This window comes from Cupressus sempervirens, chromosome 3 (assembly GCF_028749045.1).
Source record: "Cupressus sempervirens isolate cs-2001-9-10 chromosome 3, ASM2874904v1, whole genome shotgun sequence".
NCBI classification, from domain to species: Eukaryota; Viridiplantae; Streptophyta; class Pinopsida; order Cupressales; family Cupressaceae; genus Cupressus; species Cupressus sempervirens.
Window position 1 is genome coordinate 215,099,897 of NC_143120.1, and position 26,174 is coordinate 215,126,070.

Here is a 26,174-nt window from a genome sequence, read left to right on the forward strand (position 1 = left end):
AATTTGTATTAGAATAAAATCATCTTTCAAAGTCTGCACAAAGCATGCTATATAAGTAGCTGATTTAAATCCTTATTCCATGGTATAAAACAATTTTAAAACAAAAAGGGCTATAAATAACTTGCACAAATAGGACTATAATATCTTGGCTTTCAGTCCTTTATTAAATCTGTTATTGCTCTGTTCCAACTGCATGGCATCAGGGCACGGGATACTCTTATCTGGAGAGGGCTTTCTATTTTTAGCAATGTGTGAATTTGGTGAATGCTTAAGCCAAGCCTTGGGCTTCATCAGATAGTTCATATTCTCTTGTTCTAACATGAAAATTTGTGAAAAATAATTTTATTGTGTAGAAGCTTCTACTTTAGCTCTTTATTTGGTCTGAAATTTGAATAGAAGATAAATCTCTACTTCACCAGTGAACTTTATCTTTTCCAGGTTTTGATTCTATTTCTGTTAGGAAATTCTAGGAGACATTGTGATTTGGATTGAAATTTTTTAATGTTTTTAGATGGGCTTGTTGTGCCCCATTTTATGTTGTTTTACATTTTGGTTAACACATGGAAAATGTTTGAAAACAAAGAGATTTTCTCTTTTCCTCGTCTACATAATTATGCATTTGCAAAGATTGCTCAAACATTAATGTTCTTTAAAGCTTACCCTTGGTTGTAGATTGTATTGCTAACCATAGTTAAACTTATCGTTATCGGCAACTTGTTGTTGATGGCAAAAAAAAAGATATTGGCAAATATCGGAGATAAATCAGTACCTTAAAAAATTGCTTAAATTTATTTGGAAGTGCAATTTTGTTTTGTTCCAAAACTCAATATGGAGATGCTTGCAATGAGTCACTACGTTAGTAAACAAGCCAAACAAGCTGATCTAGGTATATATAAATGCAAATAGGATACAATACACATCCTCATGTGGGATGATGATGGCTCGTAGCCATAGTCTGATAGTTTGAACTTTGTAAAACTATAAGAAAATACAAGTGTTAAGTACAATATCAAAATAGGCTACATCTTCTCTTCCCTTTCCCAACAGCTCTAGTAAAATCTATTGGAATGGGAGGGAATCTATCCCTAGAAGTTTCTTGTGGTTTTAGTTGTGACTAGACCTCCATTTTGGATGTACATGGTGCTGACATTGGCAATACCTCCTCAATATTTGTATCCTCTTCACTCTTATTGCCCTCATCCTCCTCATCAATGTCATTCTGTAATGTCCCCATTTTTGCCAGCATCAGAATTTCAGGGATTAGCCTATTATTGTGATCCTTGTAGGCTAATATGGTGGTTAGAGGGTTTTATTAGGGATTGTCACTTAATGATGGGTCATAATTTCATATTATAATATTATAATCAAGTGAAAATATAAGAATATCTTTAATCCCACATTGGTGAGAAAGTAAATGAGCTCCCAAAAGGAAAGAACAAAGGGGGCATGAGAGGCTCTTTTCTTATCATCCGGTTATTGTCATTTACATTTGATGAGTTGTGTGGAGCCAAGGGATTCAACATTTGCCACTAGAGAATGAAGGTCTTTTGTGTGCTTCCATTTGAGTTGGTGAGATACCCAGTGAATTTGGTATTGGGAGGACATCATACAGGTGTTCTATTGGAGCATATTGATGAAAAACCCTTCAAGGGGCTATAGTTGTTGGAGAAGACAAATTAGTCTTTTCATTGTGTCAAATTTGTGGCCTAGGGCCAAATTTGTGGAGTAAGATTGAAGGAATAAGTTGGATATTGCTACAGTAACATGCTATAGTATCACTGCTATAGTAATGCTGCTACAGAATTGCTGCTATAGTGTCATCGCTACAGTGATCTGCTACACTAATTCGCTACAATGTTGTTTCTGCTACAAGAACTCGCTATAGTAAGCATCTAGATTTCCTTAGAGTAGTTATCCAGGTTTCTATTTCATTTTTATTGCATGGAGGATAGATTTGAATATTTTAGGGCATGTGTAAGAATTTAGAAATCATTTGTAATATGATTTATATGAGAGTTTTACATTAGAATTTTTTGCCCTTATGTCTTATTGATGTAGATGCATATTTTCTCATTTATAGTCAATGCTCTATGTTACAAAAAATTACAAAAACATTTGTTGTTGGTTTTTTGGAGTTTTGCAAGTGTATCAGTTAAAGTTTGGTATTTATGTATATACCTTGTGTGCAAAGTGTTTGACAAAATTCTCAAGTTAGCAATCAAGAAATAAAAATCAGAATTGCATGGGATATTACAGTGGTATCAAAGCTTGCTTGCAACGTGTTTGACGAAATTTCAAACAACTGAACTAGAGAAGAAATTGGTGTTTGACAAAGTTATAAAAATTGGTGTTTGACAAAGTTATAATCAGTTGGGATTATTACATCCAATGTCATTCACTCTTAGTGCCCTCATCCTCCTCATCAATGTCATTCAGCCCTCCTCTATAGCCTACCTCTCAAAATCATAAATGTCACCATCTTTGAACAATGGAGGTTGTTCCTGTGATGTCCAATCACAGTAGGGATCTATGTCATCCAAATCAAGTGGAGCAGTTACTGCTAACTCTACCTTTCTTAAGCACACCTTAAGGTTATAATGCATGTAAACAAGGTCATTTAGTCATTTTTGTGCTAACTTGTTCCTCTTCTTTGTGTGAATGGCCTCAAATATGTTCCAAATATGCTCACAATTGGATGAGCTACATGGTGGACATAAAACAATTTCGTACCAAGCATTTGCAAGATAAATAGCAAACAGTGCGGAAGCAAGGTGAAAACATATTTTAGTAACTCTATTTTTATCTACTTATCATGCATGCAAAAGCCACCAAAAATTCAAACATTGTACCTGGTGTTTGAGTGTTTCTTCCTTTTCTTGCCAAGTCTAATAAGAATAGATTTCCTGTTGCATTTTGATACACTTCCATCTCAACCACAATGAGGTTTCTCACCTTAGCCTCAGGTACCATCCTCTACATGCAATCAATGAAGTCCTCCATGACCTCTCCATTGCAATCCCCATAGGATGGAGAGAAGCAAAAACAAGGGTTGAGAAGTATCCTTCTGCATTAATGGCTTGGTGGAGCTGATTGTTCCACCTCCTATCAATAATTTCCCATATGGGGTCAAATTTTAGGTTGGCCCCCTCGTAGTAATTTTTATAGCCTCTTTGGCCCTATCCATGGTCTCATAAAGATACTCCGCTGAAGTTTGCTCCTGATCTACCAAGCGGAGAACTTTAACCAAGAACTTTCTAACCTATAGTTGAACAGTAGAAAAAGATTATCATTAATCAAAGACTAGAGTTACAAATTAATAATGAAAGACTTGGTTATTGAATACAACAAAGTTAAATATTCAACCTTTGAAGTTTCCAAGTCACCTTCACAATTTCTATAGCACCATATAAAAAGTGGCTATCAAAGACGATGTATGCATCGCTCTGTCCATCAAGTTCCTTTGAATAGCTTGAGTCTAGCCATTAGTAGTGACTCACAAACAATTCCTTCAACTGATTCACAGAACTATAACACGGCAAAGTTAAGAAAATCGTTCCAAACCTTGTGGTAGAAGGTCTCACCAACTCCTCCTCATGGTTGAATTATCTTACCAAGAAGAGAACCTTGTTTCTACCAATATGGTAGAGTTTAGTCCCAAGTATAGAACTTATGTATCTAATATAGTTTACACTATTCTCACAACATTCATACTACTAATTGGAACAATACACACAGATGGTAAAACATATCTTTATTGATTGTACCAAAGTGTTTACATTACCAATACCAATGACATCTAGAACTACCATGTCTTTTCTCATTCTCTATGATCCCTTCATATAGGTCTGAGGTTGGTTCCAAGAGTCAATAGTTGCCATCCTTGGTACATGACTTTTCCAAGCAACTAGTTAAAGTACTTTATTTTGCATAATTACCATAGTTGGAAACACTTGACGAGTTTTTCTAGGGAAAACTTACAACTCAGCAAGGGCAAAACTCGCCAAGTAATTGGCGAGTTTTGGGAAAACACTTGCCCGTGCAGCAAAATCAAAAGGTCAACCCCCCAAAATGTCATTTTTTGATATAGTTTGCATTTGCAACATTGTGTAGTCATTTTTGCAGATCAGGGGCAGGAGGATATATGCAAATATAACATTTAAGAATAAGTTGCTTTTATTTTTTTTCTTATACTTAAAGTTATATCTATTTAAATACTATCTGGATGTTTGAGATAGGTTTTAGCTTCATGGGAGTTAAAATGTGGATTCTAGATTTTGTGGGTTTTTAAAAAGTTCTAGGCTTAGCCAAATTTTAGGATTCAACATGCCTTTACCAGTGTTGTGATGCTCCAATGCAGATGGACGAAATTAAAATTGCTCCCACACCCAATACAGTGACCAAGCTCGATTGATTAGGAAGTGTGCCTAGAGTGAGGGACTATGTGGTGAGGGCAATGGAGATTGTATAGTGTTCAAGAAACTTGTATGGTATATGACCAGGTTATTGTATGGTGAATGGAGGGGGGGCAGTAGCCATACGATGGGCGGACACTATACAATGCCTTAGAAATGATTTACGATAGGACTATATATATATCTTCTTACTGTCCAAGCTACGACCTCCATTGAATCTCAATTGATTAGCACTGTTTAGCGTAACTAGAAAAGCAATGAAATTGGTATGAAAATATTTTGATTGATCATTGCAGATTGGCAATAGCAAATGCATGAGCTGGAAGCAAGCCATTGAGTGACTATGATTGCCAACTATATAAAAAAAGTCTTGGTTATTATGAGAATGAATCCACATGAGGATTTACATGCAAGAAAAATATGCAAGGTGGCAAGGCATGCATTTGCAATCTTGGCAAAAAATTATGAATAGGAAAGAAGGCCAAAATATTAAATGGAACATAAGAGGCCACTAGACTATATGAGATAACTTACTTTGTTTTTGTATTTGGTCTTCTCTCACACTATTATAGATAATACACATATTATCTAAGTGTACTTGTGTGTGTTGTTTATACACATATACATATGCGTTACATTAACGTAGACGTACACATATATGTACATACACATTGAATATAAGTATACATATATGCACATATGCATTACTTCAAGGTACATGTATACATATACATATACATATATATATATGTATGTATGTATGTATGTATGTATGTATAATGAAATACGTACAAACATACCTGGGTACCATGGGTATTATTTATTATATAACATATCCAACATCAGGTGGTGCTGAACTCCTAGATTGAAATTCAAAGGTAACAATTTTATTTCTCTTCTTGTTCATGTGAACATAAATATATGTATCTTTTGATTAGGTGACCTAATGAGCTCATGGTGGACACTTGACATTATCTAGTTTGGCCCAATTTACTTCTCCCCGACCAAAGTGGTTTAGACAAATACCTAATAACTTGGTGGCAGGGTGGTGCTTGTCCTCTATCACCTCTCTGCCAATGCTCCCCCCCCCCCCCCACCCCCCCTTCATCGTGCTCTTGCAAGGAGGACTATCATGGTGAAAACTGTAAGAATTTGGCTTAGGCCAGAATTCACCCAAGAACTAAGGAACTCAACACAAGCACACAATAGACCAAAATAGATAGAGTATGATCAGAATGATGATATTCATTCAAAATGCCAGCTTGAGAGTACACTAGGAGTGCTTGTATAAAAAGGCCTCAGGAGAGCTTCTACATGTCCACCAGATATGGGTTATCCTCCATTAAACACAGAATTAAGTGCATTGATGTGAGGATAAGCCTACAATGGTGTAGCACACAAATTAGTGGTGTAGACAACATGTGCTAAATTAGGAGTGCGAATAACTGTGTTGTAGACACCATGTGCATAATTAGAGTTGTGTAACTCAATGAGAGTACACAAACTCCTAAGTGTCTCACCTAAATAAATAATAAAATAATGCAAAATAATTAAATAATGCATTAACCTAAGTAAACTTAAGTGTAATAAGTAAATACTTATTTACACCAACACCCCCCATAAGTGCAACTTAGGGGAATGCCCTTAAGCTTACGAAATCTAGGATGCAATGCATAATGGTATGCAATCTCTCATAAAGCGGGGAAAGAGGGAAAACCTCATGGGAAAAACCCTCCCCCAAAAAGAGAGATAAATAGGGATGCATGGATGGATGGAGTAATCAAGACCCCCCATTATGACATACATCCAGTATATACATAAGAGAATGATGAGAAGAGGAAGAGAGACAGGATAGGCTCCCCCCCAGAGAAGAATGCCGAACAGTGATTGCTCCGATGAAGAAGCTGATCCAAGACTGCAAAATGGTGTTCCTCCCTTTAGAAAGAAACAATGCCAAGGGTACAAATGAGACGCTTCTGCTGTGTGTGGAAAGAATCCCATGGATAAGCGATGTCTCTGAAACCTGCTCAACTAGCTGAAGAACCTATCTCAAAGAATTGTCTGTCTCTGCAACTGATAAAGAACCTTGTTGCAACTGCTGATCATAAGTATCCACAATCATGTCAACCTGTGAGGATCGATCATGTAGAGAATGAACAAGAGAGTCCGATGGAGCCCTCGTGACAACTGAAGAAGGTACTTCTACATCAAGAAGAAGAGGCAGATCATCAATACTGTCTCCCAGATCTGTCGGTAAACCTGTATCTGGAAGACTGGAAGTACCTTGCTGTTCTGGACCTATCACAGTGGCTATGTATGTATGCAGACTGAACTGATATAGTGACCTCTCACTGTAACTGTCGATAGAACCCCACGTGTCTGTATCTGTTAAAGCACTATCGCTTGTGTCACCATCAGTTTCCACACTGTATGATGTGCGGAGAGGAGTAGAGGAAAATCTAGGTGAACTTTCCTCAAAGTACACATCCTTCTCCATAAAAATTTGATGTGTCTCAAGATCTAGAAGTCTGTATGCCTTCACACTGTCTTCATAACCAATGAAAATACAAGGCTGAGATGACTGTGCCTTGCATCCCCTGGAAGATATCTTTGTCCATGTAGGACAACTAAAGACTCTGAACTGTGTCACAATAGGTTTTCTGCCGCACCATGCCTCAAAAGGAGTTTTGCCATCTAAGGTTGGATGAGGAGAACGATTAAGAATGTGAGTGGCACTTGAGATTGCTTTGACTTTTAATGATGGATCTAGAAACTTGGCATGGATCATGCAACTTGCCATAGACTTAAGAATTCGGATCCTCAAAGCTGCAAAATCTATCTTATGCATACGGAATGCTGGTGGAGTTTGAAGATCAATTTCCTCGAGTCTGCAAAAGTCCATAAGTCTTTTGTTCACATACATGCTTCCATTGTCCATTCAGAGTACTTTGATGGCTTTCTTGGATTTCCGTTCTACATGAGTCTTGAAGTCTAGAAACTTGTCCATCACTTCATTCTTGCTATGAAGAAAGTAGACCCAAGTGAACCTTGAAAAGTCATCAATGAAAGTCAATATGTAGCGACCCTGGCGGAATGCAAAAGGACCTACTAATACCATGTGAACCATCTGTAGAACACCTGTTGCTCTTGAAGACTTCCCTCTTTGTAACTTCCCCTTTGCATGCATATCCACTGAATCTGTTGAACATTCACCCTTAGAAAAGTTGATTTGAGGTAGACCTTTGACCATTCTGTATGTGCAAAGTTGCTGAAGGTAGCGATAGTCAAGATGACCATACCGCTCATGCCATAATTGCATGTTTGAATTGGATTGTGATAACAAGGCCTTTGAAGGAGACTTGGGCACAAAATGGGAGAAAGAGTACAACCTCTTGTTATGATTCACTTTTCCTATTGCAACCAAGGAATCATCTTTAAGACTATGCACCTTTACTGAGTTTGGAAGGAACTCAACTCTATGTCCATCTCCGAGGTGAGTGATTTGGTAGATTGATAAGAGATTTGAACTTAGGTTTGGAACATAGAGAACATCTTGAAACTCTCCATTTTCCATCTCCATGTTTCCTTTTCCTTCAACTTCCATTTTACTATCATTCCCCATGAAGATGTGTGGTACCTTTGAATGCTTCATTGAAGAAAAAACCTCATTTTAAGAACCCATATGATATGAGGCACTTGAGTCAAATATCCATTCCTTTGAAGAGTTTGAATTTGCCATGAGTGCTTGCCCTTTGCCGTTTGAATCTGAAGAAGATCCTTTCTCCTTGTAAGCATTAGGCAATGGAACATTATGTTTCTTCATGATGTTGGTCAAGTCATCAATCTTCTTGAGATAACACTCATGCTCTTCATGAGTCGATTTCTTGCAATAAGCGCACTTCTTCTTCTCCTTATTGTTGTCCCCCTTCTTGTTGGAATTCAAGGACTTTCCTTGTTGATCGGATTGTGATGTTGTCTTTTTTTGCATCCTCAGATTTGCTCTTCCATTTCTTCTTACTCTTTCCTTTATTTGAAGACTGTCCAACTGAATTTGAAGAAGCCTCATTGGCCACCAATGCTTTTGACTTAGGTGATTTGAGAATCCCCATTGACTTCAACTTCTTTTCTTCATCATCCTACAATTTAGCATATTCATCAAAAGTGACTTTCTTGTAGGCAGACCCTAAGGTAGTCTTTGAGGTGTTAAAAGAAGATACAAATGTGGAATACTTCGATAGCAGCTTGTTATGTATGAGATAGATCAGTCTGTCATCTTTGATAGAACTCCCACAATCAGGAAGCTTTTTCCTTAGTTCATTCACCTTGATGATGAAATCCTGGATTGAGTCATATGACTTAGGATCCAAGGATACAAGCTCATTTAGGATTTTGAAAACATCCTCTTCAGACACTTTCCCATAAAGGTTTTCGAGGGTATCCAAAGCTTTCTTGAATGTAGAACACTTCGTGATTTGATACATGATCTTATCACCTACCCCCAAACATATATCACCTAAGGCTTTCCTATCCATTGCTACCCAAGCTGAAATATTACTATCTGATACTTTATCACCTGCTGTTTTAAGAAGAGTACCATATACATATTGTGAAACTCCATTATGCATTAAGTGATACCACATTTTTATGAACCATGTAGCATAGTTATGAGGAGTTAATTTAAGAAACTTAAAGTTGCCCATAATGCAGAAAATGAAAGAAAAGTGAAGAAAAGAGATAACACAACACCAAGAACACCCCCACTTTTCACTAAATCAAGAAACCCCCCCAAAATAGATGCTTTGGGCACTTTATCAGTAGTGCGATTACAATGGGCCACTTGCCAATTTTGGCCTTCATGGACTTCTGATTGTTCTTGTTACAACCTCTTAATAGATTACAAATCTAGAACTTTACAATGTGCTACAATTTTGAAGCATTACAAAGCAAAGAAAGGCCCTATTGCTGAAAGTGACACTTTTGTTCACACAACCCTACAATTTGATAGAAGATCTAGAAAGTAGATGAAAAATAACGCACTTTCAAAAAAACGGAACTTGTTTTCTACTCCAGATGTGCCCGTATAGAGCGTTTGAAGTTGCAAAATGTAGGATGATGTAGGTACAAAAAATGCAATTTATGAACAATCCGTGCACCAAAATCAGAAAAGAGCTGCACCACTGAAAATTTTATGAAATTCTACCCAATTTAAAAAAAAATTGCACCTGATTTGGAGTCTGGATGTTCGAGTTATGGCCTCTTGAAGTCAGACTGCAAAAACTAAAATCAATCTGGAGAGGGGTTGCATTAGCGAATGAGGGGGTTAAATTTGACGGTCATACGACCATCTCAGCAGTTATAATTTGCCCTAAAATGACGTCCCGACAGGCGTCAAATTTAAACTACCAAATTGGATGACGTTAGCACACCTCTAAACCTATGGTGACGTCAGCATCGTACGGAAATGTACGGCCTGTATGGAAAAAGACATGGCAGGGCTGGTGGATGACATGTGCTGATTGGATTGTACAGTCGGATTGCTGATGTAGGCCGGGAATGCTGACTGTGCTCAAGCCAACATGGCGGGAGATTTGTCCACCATGGCGAAATAACAACGCTAACTGTATGTTTGTCGATATAGTCCACATGGACCGAGGCTGCTCTAGACTTTGGTTGCATGGAAGAGATTAAGGGTGACACGTGTTGCAGGAGAAGCCTTTGGGCAGGAGACTGAAATTTCCAACCGCTATTGCAGGAAGGCGGAATATACGCAGGATGGTAGAATATTCCTTGCCAGAATTTGGAGTGTGTGATGGGTTATTTTTACCATGCTGGATGTTAACTGTTTGCATCGGAAGATGCCACTGGGATTCCTTTTGGATTAATCCCACATTGGTGGGGTCTTCGGCATGGAATTTGTTTAAAAAAAATCTCGTGGGGAAGTTAATCAAAGATCTCCCCGCGGCATTTCAATGCGCTCGGCCGTTTGTTTGGCTGTCGGCTGAGAATAATTGCTAGAAATAGTTGTGCGCGGGAAAGTTGTAATGGCCGTCAGATTTGTTTAGTGTGGTACGACCAAAATGATGGGCAGTACGGCCGAATTCGGTGAAGCCGCTCGCAATATTAATAAAATACACTCTGCAATATATAAATAATTCTGCCCAAAATCAGCAAGCCAAGCCGGGGTGTCACTGCCCAGTTCGGCGAAAAAAATAAATAAATTTTTCTCTGCCTACTGGAAAATTTCCGAAAATATCCAGATAGAAAAGTAATTTGCAGAGAGTAAATTAAATGCAGATCTGAACAGTAACAAATAAGATCAAATAAATGATCATAACTGAACTGTAAATCGGAGCCTCTGAGTTCCGATTTGCAAAATTTTTTTGCCTCATGATCAACTTTGACCCAGCATAGGAAAATTTATAGTCGATTTTCACCGAATTGATGCTCCGAACGCAATGGTGAGGTCAAATCTAGCTCTAGACACTCCCAATTTTCGCGGATCCTCCAGATTCGTGTTGAGGTGCTAAAGCATGAACGGTCTTGAACGGCTATGTGCAAAGAATCTTCCTCAGCTGTGATACCATGTAAGAATTTGGCTTAGGTCAGAATTCACCCAAGAACTAAAGAACTCAACACAAGCACATAGTAGACCAAAATAGATAGAGTATGATTAGAATGACGATATTCATTCAATATGCTAGCTTGAGAGTACAGTAGGAGTGCTTGTATAAAAAGGCCTTAGGAGAGCTTTTAGAATGCATAGAAGTCAGCATCATGATAAGTCATACAACTAGGCACATGTCCACCAGATATGAGTTATCCTCCATTAAGCACAGAATTAAGTGCATTGATGTGAGGATAAGCCTACAATAGTGTAGCACACAAATCAGTGGTGTAGACAACATGTGCTAAATTAAGAGTGCGAATAACTATGTTGTAGACACCATGTGCATAATTAGAGTTGCGTAACTCAATGAGAGTACACAAACTCCTAAGTGTCTCACCTAAATAAATAATTAAATAATGCATTAACCTAAGTAAACTTAAGTAAGTGTAATAAGTAAATACTTATTTACACCAACAAAAACACATTTCCAAATCATTCAAATGCAATTAAAGTTGTCATAATGAATAACCATTTTAACTATCCATTTCAAATTCATATTAAAATCAAAAAGATTAACCAACATTTCTAATTCACATGAAATCATAATGAATAACCAATTCAACCAACCATTTCCAATTCACATGAAATCATAACGGCTATATAGAATATTTTAAATTTAGACAAAATATGGGCTGTAACATATTGCCCATGGAGGTATTACTATGTAGGAACATCTTCATTATATTGTTCTAGAACAAAACAAGTACTATGATCTTATCTTGAGGTGAAGTTACCAAATTCTTTACTAACTTTATCCACCACTTTTGAGTTTGAGAAGATTTTTTAGGATGCTATCTTGTACACATTAGCAATTTCACTCTCTATATAGTCTCATTCTCTTTGGGAAAGAAAGTATCACCATGTTGCAATATTTGGGGGATAGTGCATATATAGGGAGGTGCAAGGGTGTGTTCATCTTGTTGTAGTAGTCATGAATGAATTTTCAACACTTTGAGAAATGTTTCTTTGGGGTCACTCCTACGCTATTATGATTTTTTTTGTCATAGACTAGATGCCATCATAGATTTTCCTAAACATGATCATTTTGTATTAACAAATTTGGTTATGCTTATTACAAACTTAGTGAAAGTCAAAACATAGTCTGCATGAGTACACCAATTCTCATCCAAGATCAATGAGTTGACCTTTTGGACCCTTTCTAAACTTGTCTTCTTCAAACTACTCCATTGGTGGCTAATAACCATGACATCCAACGCTTCTTGTACCTTCACAAGTCATCTTGAAATGATCACGCGATGAGAATTGGTTCTCAACAACCTAGTGGCATAAAAAAATGTTAATAACACATTAAAGTGTAAGTAAATATGGCATAAATTAAATCTACATTTAACAATTTTAAATTCAAGAAAATCTTTAAGATACCTTGTGGTATATGATGGCTTATAAACATTTGAATCTCCTCCCCCTTAGTGTTAATAGTTTTCACCCACTCTAGTCAAGTGTCAATCATTTGCACTAAAAAGGAGTGTCTAGTACGTACATAAATTAAATTTACATTTAACAATTTTAAATTCAAGAAAATCTTGAAGACCTTTTGGTATATGATGGCTTATAAACATTTGAATCTCCTCACCCTTATTGTATATAGTTTTCAAACACTCTATTTGAGTGTCAATCATTTGCACTAAGGAATGTCTAGTGCGTGGTGTCCAAAATATGTGCACACGGCTTTCCTCTACAAAAGCACTTGTTTACTTGCAATTTTTTTTGTGTTGTCAATAATGACTTGGACAAGTTTATTAGCACTCACCATCTCAATAGACTCTGACGATTTTGGAAATGAAGTGTGTGTCCTTGACTTGCCATCACAGTAAATTGTCTTAAAAAAGACTGTTCCTGTGGTGCACATTGTAATTACATTAATTTAAGGTTAGTTATTGCAATCTTTCATCCACTAAAAGCAATAGACACTCCATTTTTAATCCATGAATTTCTAATTGGTGTTACTGATGTCTCTACATTTGTTTTCCTTTTTCCAATAAGGCGGTGCACACCTTCTCCTACCTAGGACTTGTGAAACTAAAGGTTTTGTTACCAATATCATTTCTTACTGATATGGTGATTTCACCAAGCTAAATGGAAGACTGTTATCATGAATACAATCTTGCAATCTTTTCATTTGCAATATCAATTGCTTCATTTTGAAATTCTTTGACCATTGGGCCTCTTTTATGACAAGAAGATGGATCTTCTTGGATACACATCATCTTCAGGAAAGAGTGTTCAGAAGCATTATGAAATAGAATGTGTAGGTGGCTTCAATCACATTTTTTGTGCTGTAGGATGAGATTTTATTTTTGTTCTTATTCACAACATCAACTTCTTTCTTTCTAATGAATGGCATATTCTTGTTTGACCCTTGACATATTTCTATTCCATGCTTACTCATAGCACATAAATGAGCTTTCAATCGACTATATGAGCTCTTATATTGTATTCCACATTGATAACATTGTCAAATAAAATCCTCACCTCTTAGAAGTTGCTTAATTAACATGACATATTTCCATAGATGCTTGACCATATTTGGTCTGTTTATTTACTACAAGGCCCAATGAAATTGAACCTGCAGCCATTTCAAATCGATGGCTGCGATAAAAAATTACAAAATTTTAGATGAAAAAAATACAACCCTGCAATATCTATAAACTAATAAAAGTAATGAGACTTCAAAGCAAACACAAAAGAAAATATTGAAAATTCCTGACTTGTTTTCTCTAAAAAATATAGAATTTTTTCCTCAAACTGCTCACCTTTGATCAATAGATGCCCTTTTGTGCAAGCTAGATTACTCCCCTTGGAACTTTGCTATCTTTCTCCTTTGAAAAAATAACAACAATCTTCCAAAATGAAAAGATGGGGAATGAATGAACGGATTTTTGTGAAATAGGTTTGACTTTGTCAAACAACTCTTTAGTATGGGCGTATTTTAGGGTTTTAGGTACTTTTAGGTTTTTTTATTTTTTTAACATTAAAACTTTGCTTTTTTACTTCTTATCAAAGGATGTATATCATGATACAAATCCTAATATTGACATTTCAAAAAATATTTTTTGTCGTGGCTCTGGGTACAATTAGGATTGGCATAGGAGCAGATAAGGAATGATCTTGTCGGCCCTAGTATTCTTGGTCTACCCACATCACAAGTCTGGTTTCTATATTGGTTTAGGTACTATGGGGCATACAATAGGACTTAGGATTAGCATCAAGGTTTTCAAACATATGAAAAGGCAGGTTAGGATTTTAAAAACGAAAAAAGGTGGTAAAAATACTGGATAAAATTACCATAAAATCAGAAATTATAGTATTGTGCAGATTTAATCAGACGAACTTGGAAAAATGTTGGTAAAGGTGAGTCTATTGAAAAAAAAGAGTAAGAAAAGTGGTGTCTTTACTATAAGAGGAAGAAGCTCAAACAGTGTGTTGTCTCTCTTTGCTAATTGAATGCTCTCACTTTGCTCATGTCAGTTTACCTGTACTTAACAAAACCACTATCATTGCCAGTGAGCATTCAATTATCATTTTGACTCTGGACACCAATTGGACTGCTTGATCACGAGCCTGAAGGATCATGTCAAAAGTAAATGATTGACCATTACAAAGTTTGAACTCTGCACTTTGTGAAACAGTGATTGAGGCACCTTTCTGGTGGCATTAATACAATTTGATTTTGATATTTTGTTCGTAGATGCACACACAATTGTGGCAGAGCTTGTTTCAGGATTATCTAGATGTAAACGACAATATTTTGTATTAAGGAAAAGATATTTTGTACCAAATTCTCTATAAAGCTCAATGAAGCTTGATGGGAAAAAATTGTGATCTGAAGGCTGGTCTTATGATGTTCAAAAAATACACTAGGATAAATTTAATTGGCAAATGAGTTCTTTCTTTTTTAAGTAATAAGGATTTTTTTTTGTGTGTAAGTGGAGAGATAAGGGTGTTGTGTTTGAGAGCAATAAAGTGTGGGTTCAAAAGCTTGAACTTGGCAATTTGGTAAATATTTACCAAAATCTTGACAACAAGAAAATAAGAAATATTGGAACTCCTTGGAAAACATAAGTTTCATATATAAGGCAATTACAAAACATATGAAATAAGTCTATAGAATGTAGGGCAAGTGTCCCCAAAGATTTTAATCTCAAAACATAAAGCAAAACCATGATAAGTTTATCATCCTGTAGGCTAGCATGCTATGACAAATAACACTATAAGCCTTGAAGTATATCGCACATTGTTTGATTATTTGGAATTCCTCTTATTTGAACCATGTACTGTTATTTGTGTACAAGTTATAAGGACAGATATAACAAAAGTAAAACATAGAACCAAAACCTTTGCCTACATCTACCTGTTTAAATCAGCCATTATCCCTGTAATACATGTTGGACACTGGTATACTCTTCAAGTATAGGAGTGGACTCGAGAGCTAGCTGTATATGTGAAGATGGATTCTCAGGGGTAAGAGCAACTTAAATCATTGATAGGGTCTGGAAAGTCAGTGATGGCTGCCGTAGTACATGAGTAGCAAGCCTTTTAGGTCCAACTGAATTTGATGGAGATTTGACTCTCAACTGAATAAGCTACACCAATTGACTTTTGAAGCCATATATGACTTCAGTGCTGCATTTTATAATCTTCACTTGTGCCTTCTACTGGTTCATATACCTTGTGATTTCTTTTCACCTGGAATCTTAGCCTCTTAGTATGTCTAAATCTGTACTTACTGGATTCTAGGCAAAACTTAATTGAATATGTACTTGTATTTTATTTATCTGTGCCTTATTGTTGTGCATTTGCATGAAACAGGTTGGACTGCCTCTTGTACAACAATACCTCTTTCAGTTTGAAAGGCTGGTTAAGGAACAACTACCAAGGCTAGGAGCACATTTTGATCAGGAAATGATCAACCCAAGCATGTATGCAAGCCAGTGGTTTATAACCGTGTTCTCCTATTCATTCCCTTTCCCATTAGCCCTTCGGATCTGGGATGTTTTTCTTCATGAGGTTTGTTACTATATCTCCTGTATTCGTTTATTTTTGTTCAACTACAATACAAGAAATATATAATGGTATAAGTATAAATTATTAAAATGGTAATATTTACCTCAACTAAGTATTGTGTCGTGTCTCTCTTTGTACATGAACGAATGGCTGAGATTGTGAGCTATGTGTTTAGTTACTGCAATATTATTATTTCTTTTTGAAATTGTGAAATCAGATATTTGTATTAGTATAATGATGATGAAAATTTATAATGTCCTTAGATCAACATCATCCTTTCCCTCACTTTAATGATGAAGCTATTTTCTTAAAACTTTAATGCTTACATTTGTAAATTGTTCCAAGGATGTGACCTTGGAAGGCTTTTGTGTGTCATATTTCTGCCTTGTTTTATGCATCCTCCATAAGCATTGTCATTCCCCAGTATTTGACAACAGCAGTCATTTTATGTTGCTAGTGGATAAAGACTTTATTTAAATCTCTGAGAATCTAGTTTTTAATTTCTAGAAGATGTATTACTGCCATTATATTATTTTTCTAAATGAATACTAATTGCATGGACTTTCATCTTTAGCCATCTGATACAAATCCACTTTCTATTCAAAAATTATTTCAAAATGAAAACCATATTATGTATTAATGTTATGCCAAATATTCCTAGTCTTGATATGTGCTTAAATAATTTTGAAATGAAAAGATATTTATTATTTAATATCATTCAATTATAAAACATGCAATATTGGATGAAAAACAAATGAGGTGAGAAAACACCAAAGCAGTCTACAAGCACTTGAGAAATTAAGCAATTTGAGAAGATTTATTTTGATATCTCCTTTTCTAGCTCCCAAGGCGGATGTGTGCAGACACATAAGTGCAATGCCCTATGGATGCGCATGGGAAGCACATCCTCAAGGCATCCGTGAGCATCTGGATGGCTCGGTGTAAAAAATGCATAGTCAATTTAATTTTTGACCCAAAAACAGCTAAAAGCACATTAAAACATGTGCAATATTTATTTTGTTTTGGATAAATAAACGGCCGAAGCCTTTGATAAAATCAGTACATACTAAAAATACAACTTTGAAAGAATCTATTAGTGGATAGGAGAAATCCTCTGTTAGAGAAGTCATTATAATGACGTACTGGATTCACGTATAATAAACATTTACATTCAAGAAACAAAGAGAGGATGTATTAGGTGAGCTTTATTGCTTCCAAAGGAAGATACCCTGTCCTTGAACTCGCACCCTATCACGATCTACATATTAGCTCGGAGCATGCTTGCAACTCTCTTGTTAATGGGAGAAACATTATGCTGATAAATGATGCAACATCTAAATTTTAAAGCCATTTATCAGATTCAAATCTTTGCTGAAAGGAAAAGATATTACAAGAACACATCACTCCATAAATAAAGAAGATTTGTAAGAGACCCCATGGAAACATGAAAGCTTTCCGCCTTAGAACATTTTATATTAAAAAATAATCATAGATTTTTAATACAATGCTTGAAAGATTTATCGAATTCCACAAATTAATATACAAATATATTGGTCATCAATCCATAGGTATGAAATGAGGGGATTGTGGTTCTACATCTTTTGGGTTAAAGATGGCGGATATTTAACAATGCTAACAAAAGAACATAAAAATGTTAACTATATTAAAGCCTATCCTAGAACGGTTATCTAGGAGAAGGGTAATATATAGTTATAAAATTGAACTTCAAACAAACAAGTCTTTCCTAAGCGCCGCGATTGTTACGATGACATGCTAGTATAATGAATTAGAAAGTTTCCCCAAGTTGGAAGATTACACAGAAGGAGCATTATCAATGCCTTGATTGGCTAATTCATCAGCTTTGGAGTTGCCTTCTCGATAAATGTGGTTAATAGTGGTTTTGTCAAAGGGTTGACATAGGTCAAGAGCTTTAGAAAGGGTGGAGTCCAATCACCAATTTTTGAGGAATCCTTTCCGAATGGCATTGATAATTACTGTTGACTCTCCTTCTATTTCCACATTCTTACAACCTAATTTCTTACACAATGTTAATCCTTCCACAAGAGTTGTCTAATCGGTCCAGTTATTTGTTTGTACCTATATTGATCTTGCTAGCTTTGCTATCTCCCTACCTTTTGAATCATGAATGTAGCAACCAATACCTGCTTTGCCCGGTTTACCTTGCGAAGCTCCATCAAAATTGAAGTTGAACCATCCATGTAGCGGATGTTTCCAAACACACTCCTCTCTTTTGATATTATTTGTTACTGAGCTAGATACTATAACGGGGGGGATCTTAAGACCTATCCACTTTGCCCTCATTTTGTCATCCCAATGTGACATTACTGCATCTTACGATCTATAGTTCATGAGCCTATTATTAGATACTTCAATGACAAAAGACTGAATTTTATTAATGAGTTGCTTAACATCCAACTTCTTTTCCTGGAAAATCCTTCTATTGTGTTCCTTCCAAAGTTCCCATAAGATAGTCGTTGGGGTAGAGACCCATAGATTACTGTAGATGCTACCTTTCTTAAGGAAAGGCTAGGCTGGGAGCATTTCTTGAATTGACTTTGGGATGGCCGAAACCCAACGTAGTTGTGAGCTTAGCCATTTCCAACATTGATAAGAGAAAGGGTAGTTCAAAAATATATGGTCAATAGTTTCTTCTTCGCTTTTGCATAAAGGACATCTACTAGAGTGGAGATAGCCCATCCTCTTAAATTTCTCTACAATCAACACACTTTTATGGAGGACCAACCAAGTAAGGAAACCAGCTCTGCGGAGTCATGCCTTATCCAACAAAGCTTGGTAGGGAACTCACATTGGCGATTCAACTTTTTGGACATAAGATGCATGTACCCCATTTTGGAGCTATACTCACTACTTTTACAACCATCTCATTCTAGTTTGTCCTTGCCCACATGGAAAGCCAATTTCCTAGATTCTAATATCTTAATGTAGGAATCCTTTCATCAGTAGGAAGGTCAATATCCCCAAAGTCCTTCGATTGCCAACCCTCCCATTTAGGTGCAAAATTCACAGCCTCTCACCTTATGACCCCAATAAGATCCTAAGATATTACTAGATTGGGAAAAATTATATTCCTTAACCAGTGGTTTGAAGCCTCCCCAAGGATCCTACCTAAATGGAGCATCTTCCCCATTACCAATATTCCAAGTAAGTTTGTTTTGATTAATGCTTCTATACTCTGTTGGGACTCAAAATCGAAGCCTTGATTTTGAGTAATATTGATAAAATCAAACACCCCACGCAAGAAAAAATGCTTAGGCGGCATCCACAGGTATCCAGGCATCTACGCCAAAGAGAGAGAGTTCTAATGGCATAGAGCAAGAAGACGACATCAGAACCGCAGTTTGGAGCATAGTGGAGGATGACATCAAGGAAAGATGAAGCCGTAGGCAGAGAAGAACATGGGTGAAAGGGGCTGAGCGTAGAATAGAGGCATATCTTTGAAAAACGTTTAATCCTACATTCATGCCGAGGTGGGTAATCTTGTCTTTTAAATACAAAAGCATGCAGATTGTGTCTTTAAGACACGAGGCTTTTGTAAACCGCAGGCATGAAGGAGGGGCCCATCATGGTCGGCCAACTGGAGGACACTATGAGCAAAATTTTGACCAAGCCATGACATGGAATCTGAGGAAGGAGATTGCAACACGTGGATGATCCTGTAGCGATCGCTACGTCGCCAAGGGAAGTTGCTCGATCGATATGCATGGCGACCAACCCAAGTGGCAGGTGACGTTGTGGTGATCGTACAATGACGTGGCGATGATTAGGAAATGAGGTGGCAAAAGATGTGGACCCGAGAGAAAATCAAATGTTGACACATGGCAAGTTGTCGTGTGGTCAGAAGCCGGATTTGGAAGGGCTCCAATCCTATGAAATGGCATGAGATCGTAAGTTAAAAGTTGAAGCTCTACTATGTGACGACAATCATGTGGTCAGAAGCCAGATTCGGAAGGACTCCGATGTTACGATATGTCATGAGATTGGGGGGTAGTTTCCAATGTAACGTGAATCGGAATTAGATTAGAATTGGCAAGGCCGAATCAAATCGTGAATCGGCAAATTTGAAAAAACCCTTTAAATTTAAATATTTTAACAATTTAAAACTTATTTCATGCACCCTTTATTGAATATAACTTAAACACACTATAACATCATCAAATAGAAGTTAAAACTTAACATACATAAACATGGAAGTTTGGAACATAAAATCCATCACATACATAACTATGTTATCTAAAATGTAAATTGTAGGCTAGCTGAAGTAAATAGAAATCAAATGATCATAATGATTTAAATCATAGAATGTATGTTAGATGATCCATAAGACATCAAATCATAAATATATGTAAGAATCTAAGATGAAGATCCATGAAAGTTTGAAACATATGTCTATCAATGATTCAGTATCAATATCTGTGAACAAAATATAAAAACAAGGCTCCAGCTCAAGCCTCAGGCTCATAGTCATCATCATCCTCAACATCATCCTCAAGCTCGGTTGTAGCCTTAGCCTCAGCCTCTGAGTATCTAGTCTGCCTAGTAGCAAGCCGTCTAATGTAGGTCTTAGAGGACTGCCAAGCCATATCTCCCACATGTAAGATGGGCTCACGAACATTGCTAGGGCCTGTGTTTGTGCGTACGTGTGTGCGTCTACCAATGCCTAAAGAATGTGCTCTACCTGCCTCAGCCTCTATATCCACCTTGTCAACCCACGCACGGTCTTCCTTAGTGAAGACTGGATTCACAACCTCTGTGAGCCACTCTGATTCTGGATCAATCTCCTCTAGAATGATCGGAGAGGAGTCAGTGCCCAAAATCTGTCTAATCCTAAGACGGAGGTTGTAATGAACTAAGACAAGATCATTCAACCTCTGCACTATCAACCTGTTTCTCCTCTTTGAGTGGATGTGCTCGAACATGGACCAACTGCGCTCACATCCAGAAGCGCTGCTTGGCTGACTCAGAATACTGATGGCAATTTTTTGAAGTTTTGGGGTTGTGGCCCCAAACATTTGCCACCATCTATCTGAAATAAGAGAAAAAAAAAACAATTAGTCTCATTTACAAATTACAAGTTAACTCTAAAATTACATAATCAACTTTAAGTTTAGAATCTGGATTCATGAACATTGAATATATTATTTAATTTTTACCTAGCTGTATTGTTTCTCGAGCATCTATCGCCACCCTGCTAGAGAAAAGCGGCCCTTCTTTATTATTGAACTTATCGAGCTCAATAATTGTAGCACTGCTATCCTCATCAGTACTCAACCTCTGGATCACTGTATATAATCTGGTGAGAACCTCCTCATCCGCTTTGAAGTCAGGACGGAAACGAAATGCCGGATTTAGAAAGTAAGCTGCTGCATGGATGGGCCTTTGGAGCTGATTTTGCCATCTCCTATCAATGATGTCCCAAATAGGGGCATACTTCCCCTGCACTCCTCCATACTGGGCTCGTATATGTAGCCCATAGAGGGCTTCTCCCCATCAGGAGTTCGTAGGAGAGATACAAGGGGCTCAGTGGCCTACATATAAAGTAAAACAAAAATTTGAGTCAAAACTGAAATATAGAATAATTCAATAATATAACTTAAGGTAAAACTAAATCATTAAACAATTAGCATAGTAAACTGTAAAATATTAAATGTTAAATTGCAATAAATTTACCTTAAGGATTTCTCTAGCAGGTTTCCAAAAACCATCATCATCAAATATGCAATCCACCACATCTATCGCTGCAGTGGTCGCAACATAGGAAGATGAAATCCACTCCCGCCCAACAAACATGCTCCTCAAATCATCCCTTGATGTCAACAAGGACTACAAGGTGATGAAATTCGAGGCAAACCTTGTGATCCTTGGGCAAGCTAACTCTTTTTTTCCTATATACGTCCTCATTGTGCTAAGGACAAATGAATGATTATAAATAAACTTGCATATGTTTTTTGCCCTTTCCACACATGACTTGACCCACTCAAGTTTGCCAATTTCCTCCAACATGAAGTCAATGCAGTGTGGCGCACAAGGGGACCAAAATATGGTGGGGTGCCTCTCCATCAAAAGTTTACCTACAACAATTTTAAATTAATTAGAATTAGAAATTCAAATTTCAAACATGTTAGAACTTAGGAAACTTAGAAATTCTAAGTTAGAATTAGAAAAAGTTCAAAATTCAAATAAATTTATTTTCAAAACTTGAAAAGTTAAAAGTTTACTTGCAACAACATAACTTGCTGCATTATCAGTCACCACTTGCACCACATGTTGTTCCCCCACCTTTGCTATGACTTCCTCAATAACCTCACATAAGTATGTGGCGTTTTTTACATGAGCAGAAGCATCAATTGATTTGAGGAACATGGTATATCCTACAAGTAACAAAATAACAAATTATAATTAGCAATCAACAAATCAAAATTTGAAATAGTCAATCACGATTCAAAATTATGTATGTAGGAAAGTAGAATGATCAATCACCTACATAGGATACAAGAAAATTGAGGAGTGTTCTTCCCCTCCTATCTGTCCAACCATCAGTCATGATTGTGCGACCCTTTTCGATCCACTCCTTTCGGTTGTCCTCAAGCTCATGCCTCATATCCTCAACCATTTCATCTAAGAGGTATCCACTCAACTCAGCCTCAGTTGGGACTTTAAACCCTGGACCACAAATAGCAACTGCATCTACAATATTCTGCCAATAAGGAGCCCTGTCACAAATAGATAATGATATTGATTAGAAATTTAGATGTCAAAAACTCAAATCATAAAACAAGTAGATATAATTAAAGTTTTACTTTTACTTTTAACTTTAACTTTAAAGAAAACAAAGAAAAAAGAATCAATTACCTAGTTGCAATAAATGGAATGTTGCAAAAGTACCAAAATTTGCATATCTCTTTTTTGGCAGCATCATGAATCTCCTTGTTCAAACCCATGCCCTTAAGTGTGGGTTGGGAGCCAAGAGTAGTGCGGGGCACAAAGTGACTATCCATTCTGTTTTTCTGCACTCTAGGCTACAATAGGTTGGTGTTCGACTTCGTCTCATTATAAGACCGACTACCAGTAACACTCGCATGAGCACTAGAACTAGGACGAAAAGGAGGCTTGGAAGAACCCTCTCCAACACAACCTACGGATGCAGAAGTTGATGCAGATGCAGATGTAGATGCGGCTGCAGATGCGGGAACACGGGAGCCAATATCTCTTAACCCTTCAAGTTGCATATTCCTATTCAACTTGTCTTGTTCAATTTTTTCTAATGCCACTAAACAAGTGCATTTTGCCTCAGCAGTTTGATGAGTGCAAACTGTGACATCATGGCCAGGTATGCTAGCAATGTGGTATTTCAATCTATAGATACCTCATGAATTTATTTTTTCTGTACAAAATATACATTTTGTTTGATATTTGGTTCTTCCAAGAAACTCTTCATTGTATTTCCAGCATTCATCTTTTTTTACCCATTGTGGAAATTGGAAAATGAAAGCAAAGGGCTGCTACAATAAAAAAATTCATGTAAAATATCAAAGTTTGCAACTAATAAACAAAAGCTACAAAACAACAAACCCTAGTTTGCAATTTAGTAAAAATTAAAAACATTCAAGATTTGCAAATGAAAACTAAAAAAATTAAATAAAAAATGCATAATACACTAACAAGCAAAAAAAAAACCAGCACTTACCTCTTGCAAATGAGTTGAGTGTTGATATTGACTCCTTAATGCTCCCAATGCAATTTATGGCCTCCCCAAATGGACTGCTGATCTCTTTGGTGCTCTTCCTTCTTGCCGGTTGGAAACCTATGGTTTTTCTTTTGTCTTCTTTTCTCTCACATTTCCTCTCTTCTACTCATGCTTAACAATTAGAAGACCCTTTAGGGTTATAACAAAGAGAATAGGTCAAAAAGAAAGTTAAAAAAAATGTGATTTTTTAAAAATTTACAACTTAACATTTTGCTGGCCGCGGCCGATTCACGGCGACACCCGATGGCGATTCATGCAATTTTTGGAGTGAATCACTGATACATGCGATTCAAGCAATTCACCTGATGAAATCACCGATCACGATTTTCGACACTGTAAAAATCGGCATGCATGAATCTGATTGCTGAATCGGCGATTCATGCAATTTCAGCGCAATTCTCGGAACTATGGTAGTTTCCAAGGAGCTACAACGATACAATGAAGCCCATTTGCCGTGAGATCGGGGAGGTCGAAAATGTGTTGTGCGATGCTACAACCAGTCGCCAGATCGGGAGAAGTGAATTTGAGGCTCCACGATCTTACGAAATTTCGTAAGATTGTGCAAGGGGAGAAGAGGGATTGTAGGGTCGGGAAGGTTGAATTTGGGGGCAGAGATGCTATGACTAGCCTTGTCGTGAGATCGGGGGATGATTTTCACTGTTTTACGATGCTACAACAGGCCTCTTGTCGTATGGTTGGGAGATGCAGCAAGAAGTGATACGATATTACAATTAGGAGCCCATGGTGGAAGATGCTACAATTTCGCGTAAGATCGCAAGAGGTTGAGCTCCAATATTACGATAGTGTCATGAGATCGTGGAACTCAATGCAAACGATCTCTGAGGTTATGATTTAGTGGTCATCGTGAGATCGGGAATCGAAATTTAACGGCCAGCAATGTTATGAGGTGAGCCTTGTCGGGAGATCGGGAGGTAAGATTTCATGCAATAAGATGCTATAACAGGAGAATATATTAATGTGCTTATCGTATCATCGGGGAAAGCCAAGTAATGATGGTAAGATACCACGAAATATGGTAGGTTCGTAGAATCGGAGGAGAAAATAAAAGGAAATAAGATCTCACGATGGTTAATATATTAAATATATATTAATGTGTTCATTTGCCCAGTCGTATGATCAGAAATCAAAAGAAATAATGTTACGATGCTACAACAAGTTTAGTATCTTGTGATAAGAGAAAGAAAATTCTATGGTTACGATAATACGATTGACTTGATCGTAATATCGTAAAGTTCAAATATTTCAAATGCATAATATGATGTGGGGCCTGCCCGGGTACAATCAGCAAATCAGAGGCGGACACTTGGCATTGAGATAAGGAGAAATAAAAGTAATAAAATCAAAAATTCATTTCAGAGTTTTCAACGCAGTATTTCAAATGGTTTAAAAATTTAAATGATTTTAATGCTTCTATATAATTTTGACTATATAATCATTTAAATTTTTATTTTAGCTCTGTTCATGGCTTTAGAGCCAGAATTTTGAACTCATCTTAGTGGTACGATTTTTATCCAAAATATGCAGTGTAGCATGCCGTTGGAAATGGGAGGAGATAAGCTATCCATTTCTAGAGCTAGTTTTAACACAGATGGTCACCATTGCATGCTACTAGGGGTTTTGTGTTTTTAGTGGGATGCTCAGTTCCAGGCAATGATTTCATCAATGCAGTTACAGAATTCAGTTGGGATGCATTTGATATGCTTTGTTGGCTCAGTTTGTTCAAAATTTGATGCATAATGATATGTTTTGCTCCAAGTATTTCACAATTTGCTTGAATTTGATGGAATTTCTTAGAATTCTTTGTCTTTTGCAATCAATTATTATTTCCATCAAATATTTGAGATACTTTATGCTTTTGGAAAGAAAAAACAGAAGGGATATGATTAGTAGTTGATGGGAGAATGTAGAGAGAGGTTATTTAGCTTCTTAGGAAAGAATTCTGAGGGGACACTTGTCATCTTTTGATCAAATCCGGGAATTGCTTCCTTGCTATATGTTCTTTCTTCTTCTCTTTTGAAAGGGTTGTTGGTTAGTTTTCAATTTTCAATTCTAGGAGCTCTGCTCAGGCTGTGAAAGCCACACATCCAACATTTCATTCTGAATCTTGTCTCCTATTCATGGATCTGTAATTTTTTCTAATTTGTGAACCAAGAGCATAAACTAGTTGCATTTTGTTTAGGAATGTATGTGATTGAAGTATCTTGCTGATGGAACAAAGAGCCATGTAATTGCTTGATGTTTATCACAGGGTTTGCAGATTTCA

At 36.8% G+C, this 26,174-nt stretch overlaps 1 protein-coding gene across 6 annotated transcripts in view; it reads left to right on the top strand.

Moving 5' to 3' along the window:
* LOC149565586 (uncharacterized) overlaps positions 1-26,174 on the top strand; it is a 233,695-nt gene that overhangs the window by 114,035 nt on the left and 93,486 nt on the right. For all 6 annotated transcript variants that reach the window (XM_089819104.1, XM_089819109.1, XM_089819105.1 and 3 more), the window contains one exon: positions 15,910-16,107. In XM_089819104.1, the coding sequence (XP_089675230.1) occupies positions 15,910-16,107 (198 nt within the window). The remainder of the gene's footprint in view (positions 1-15,909; positions 16,108-26,174) is intronic.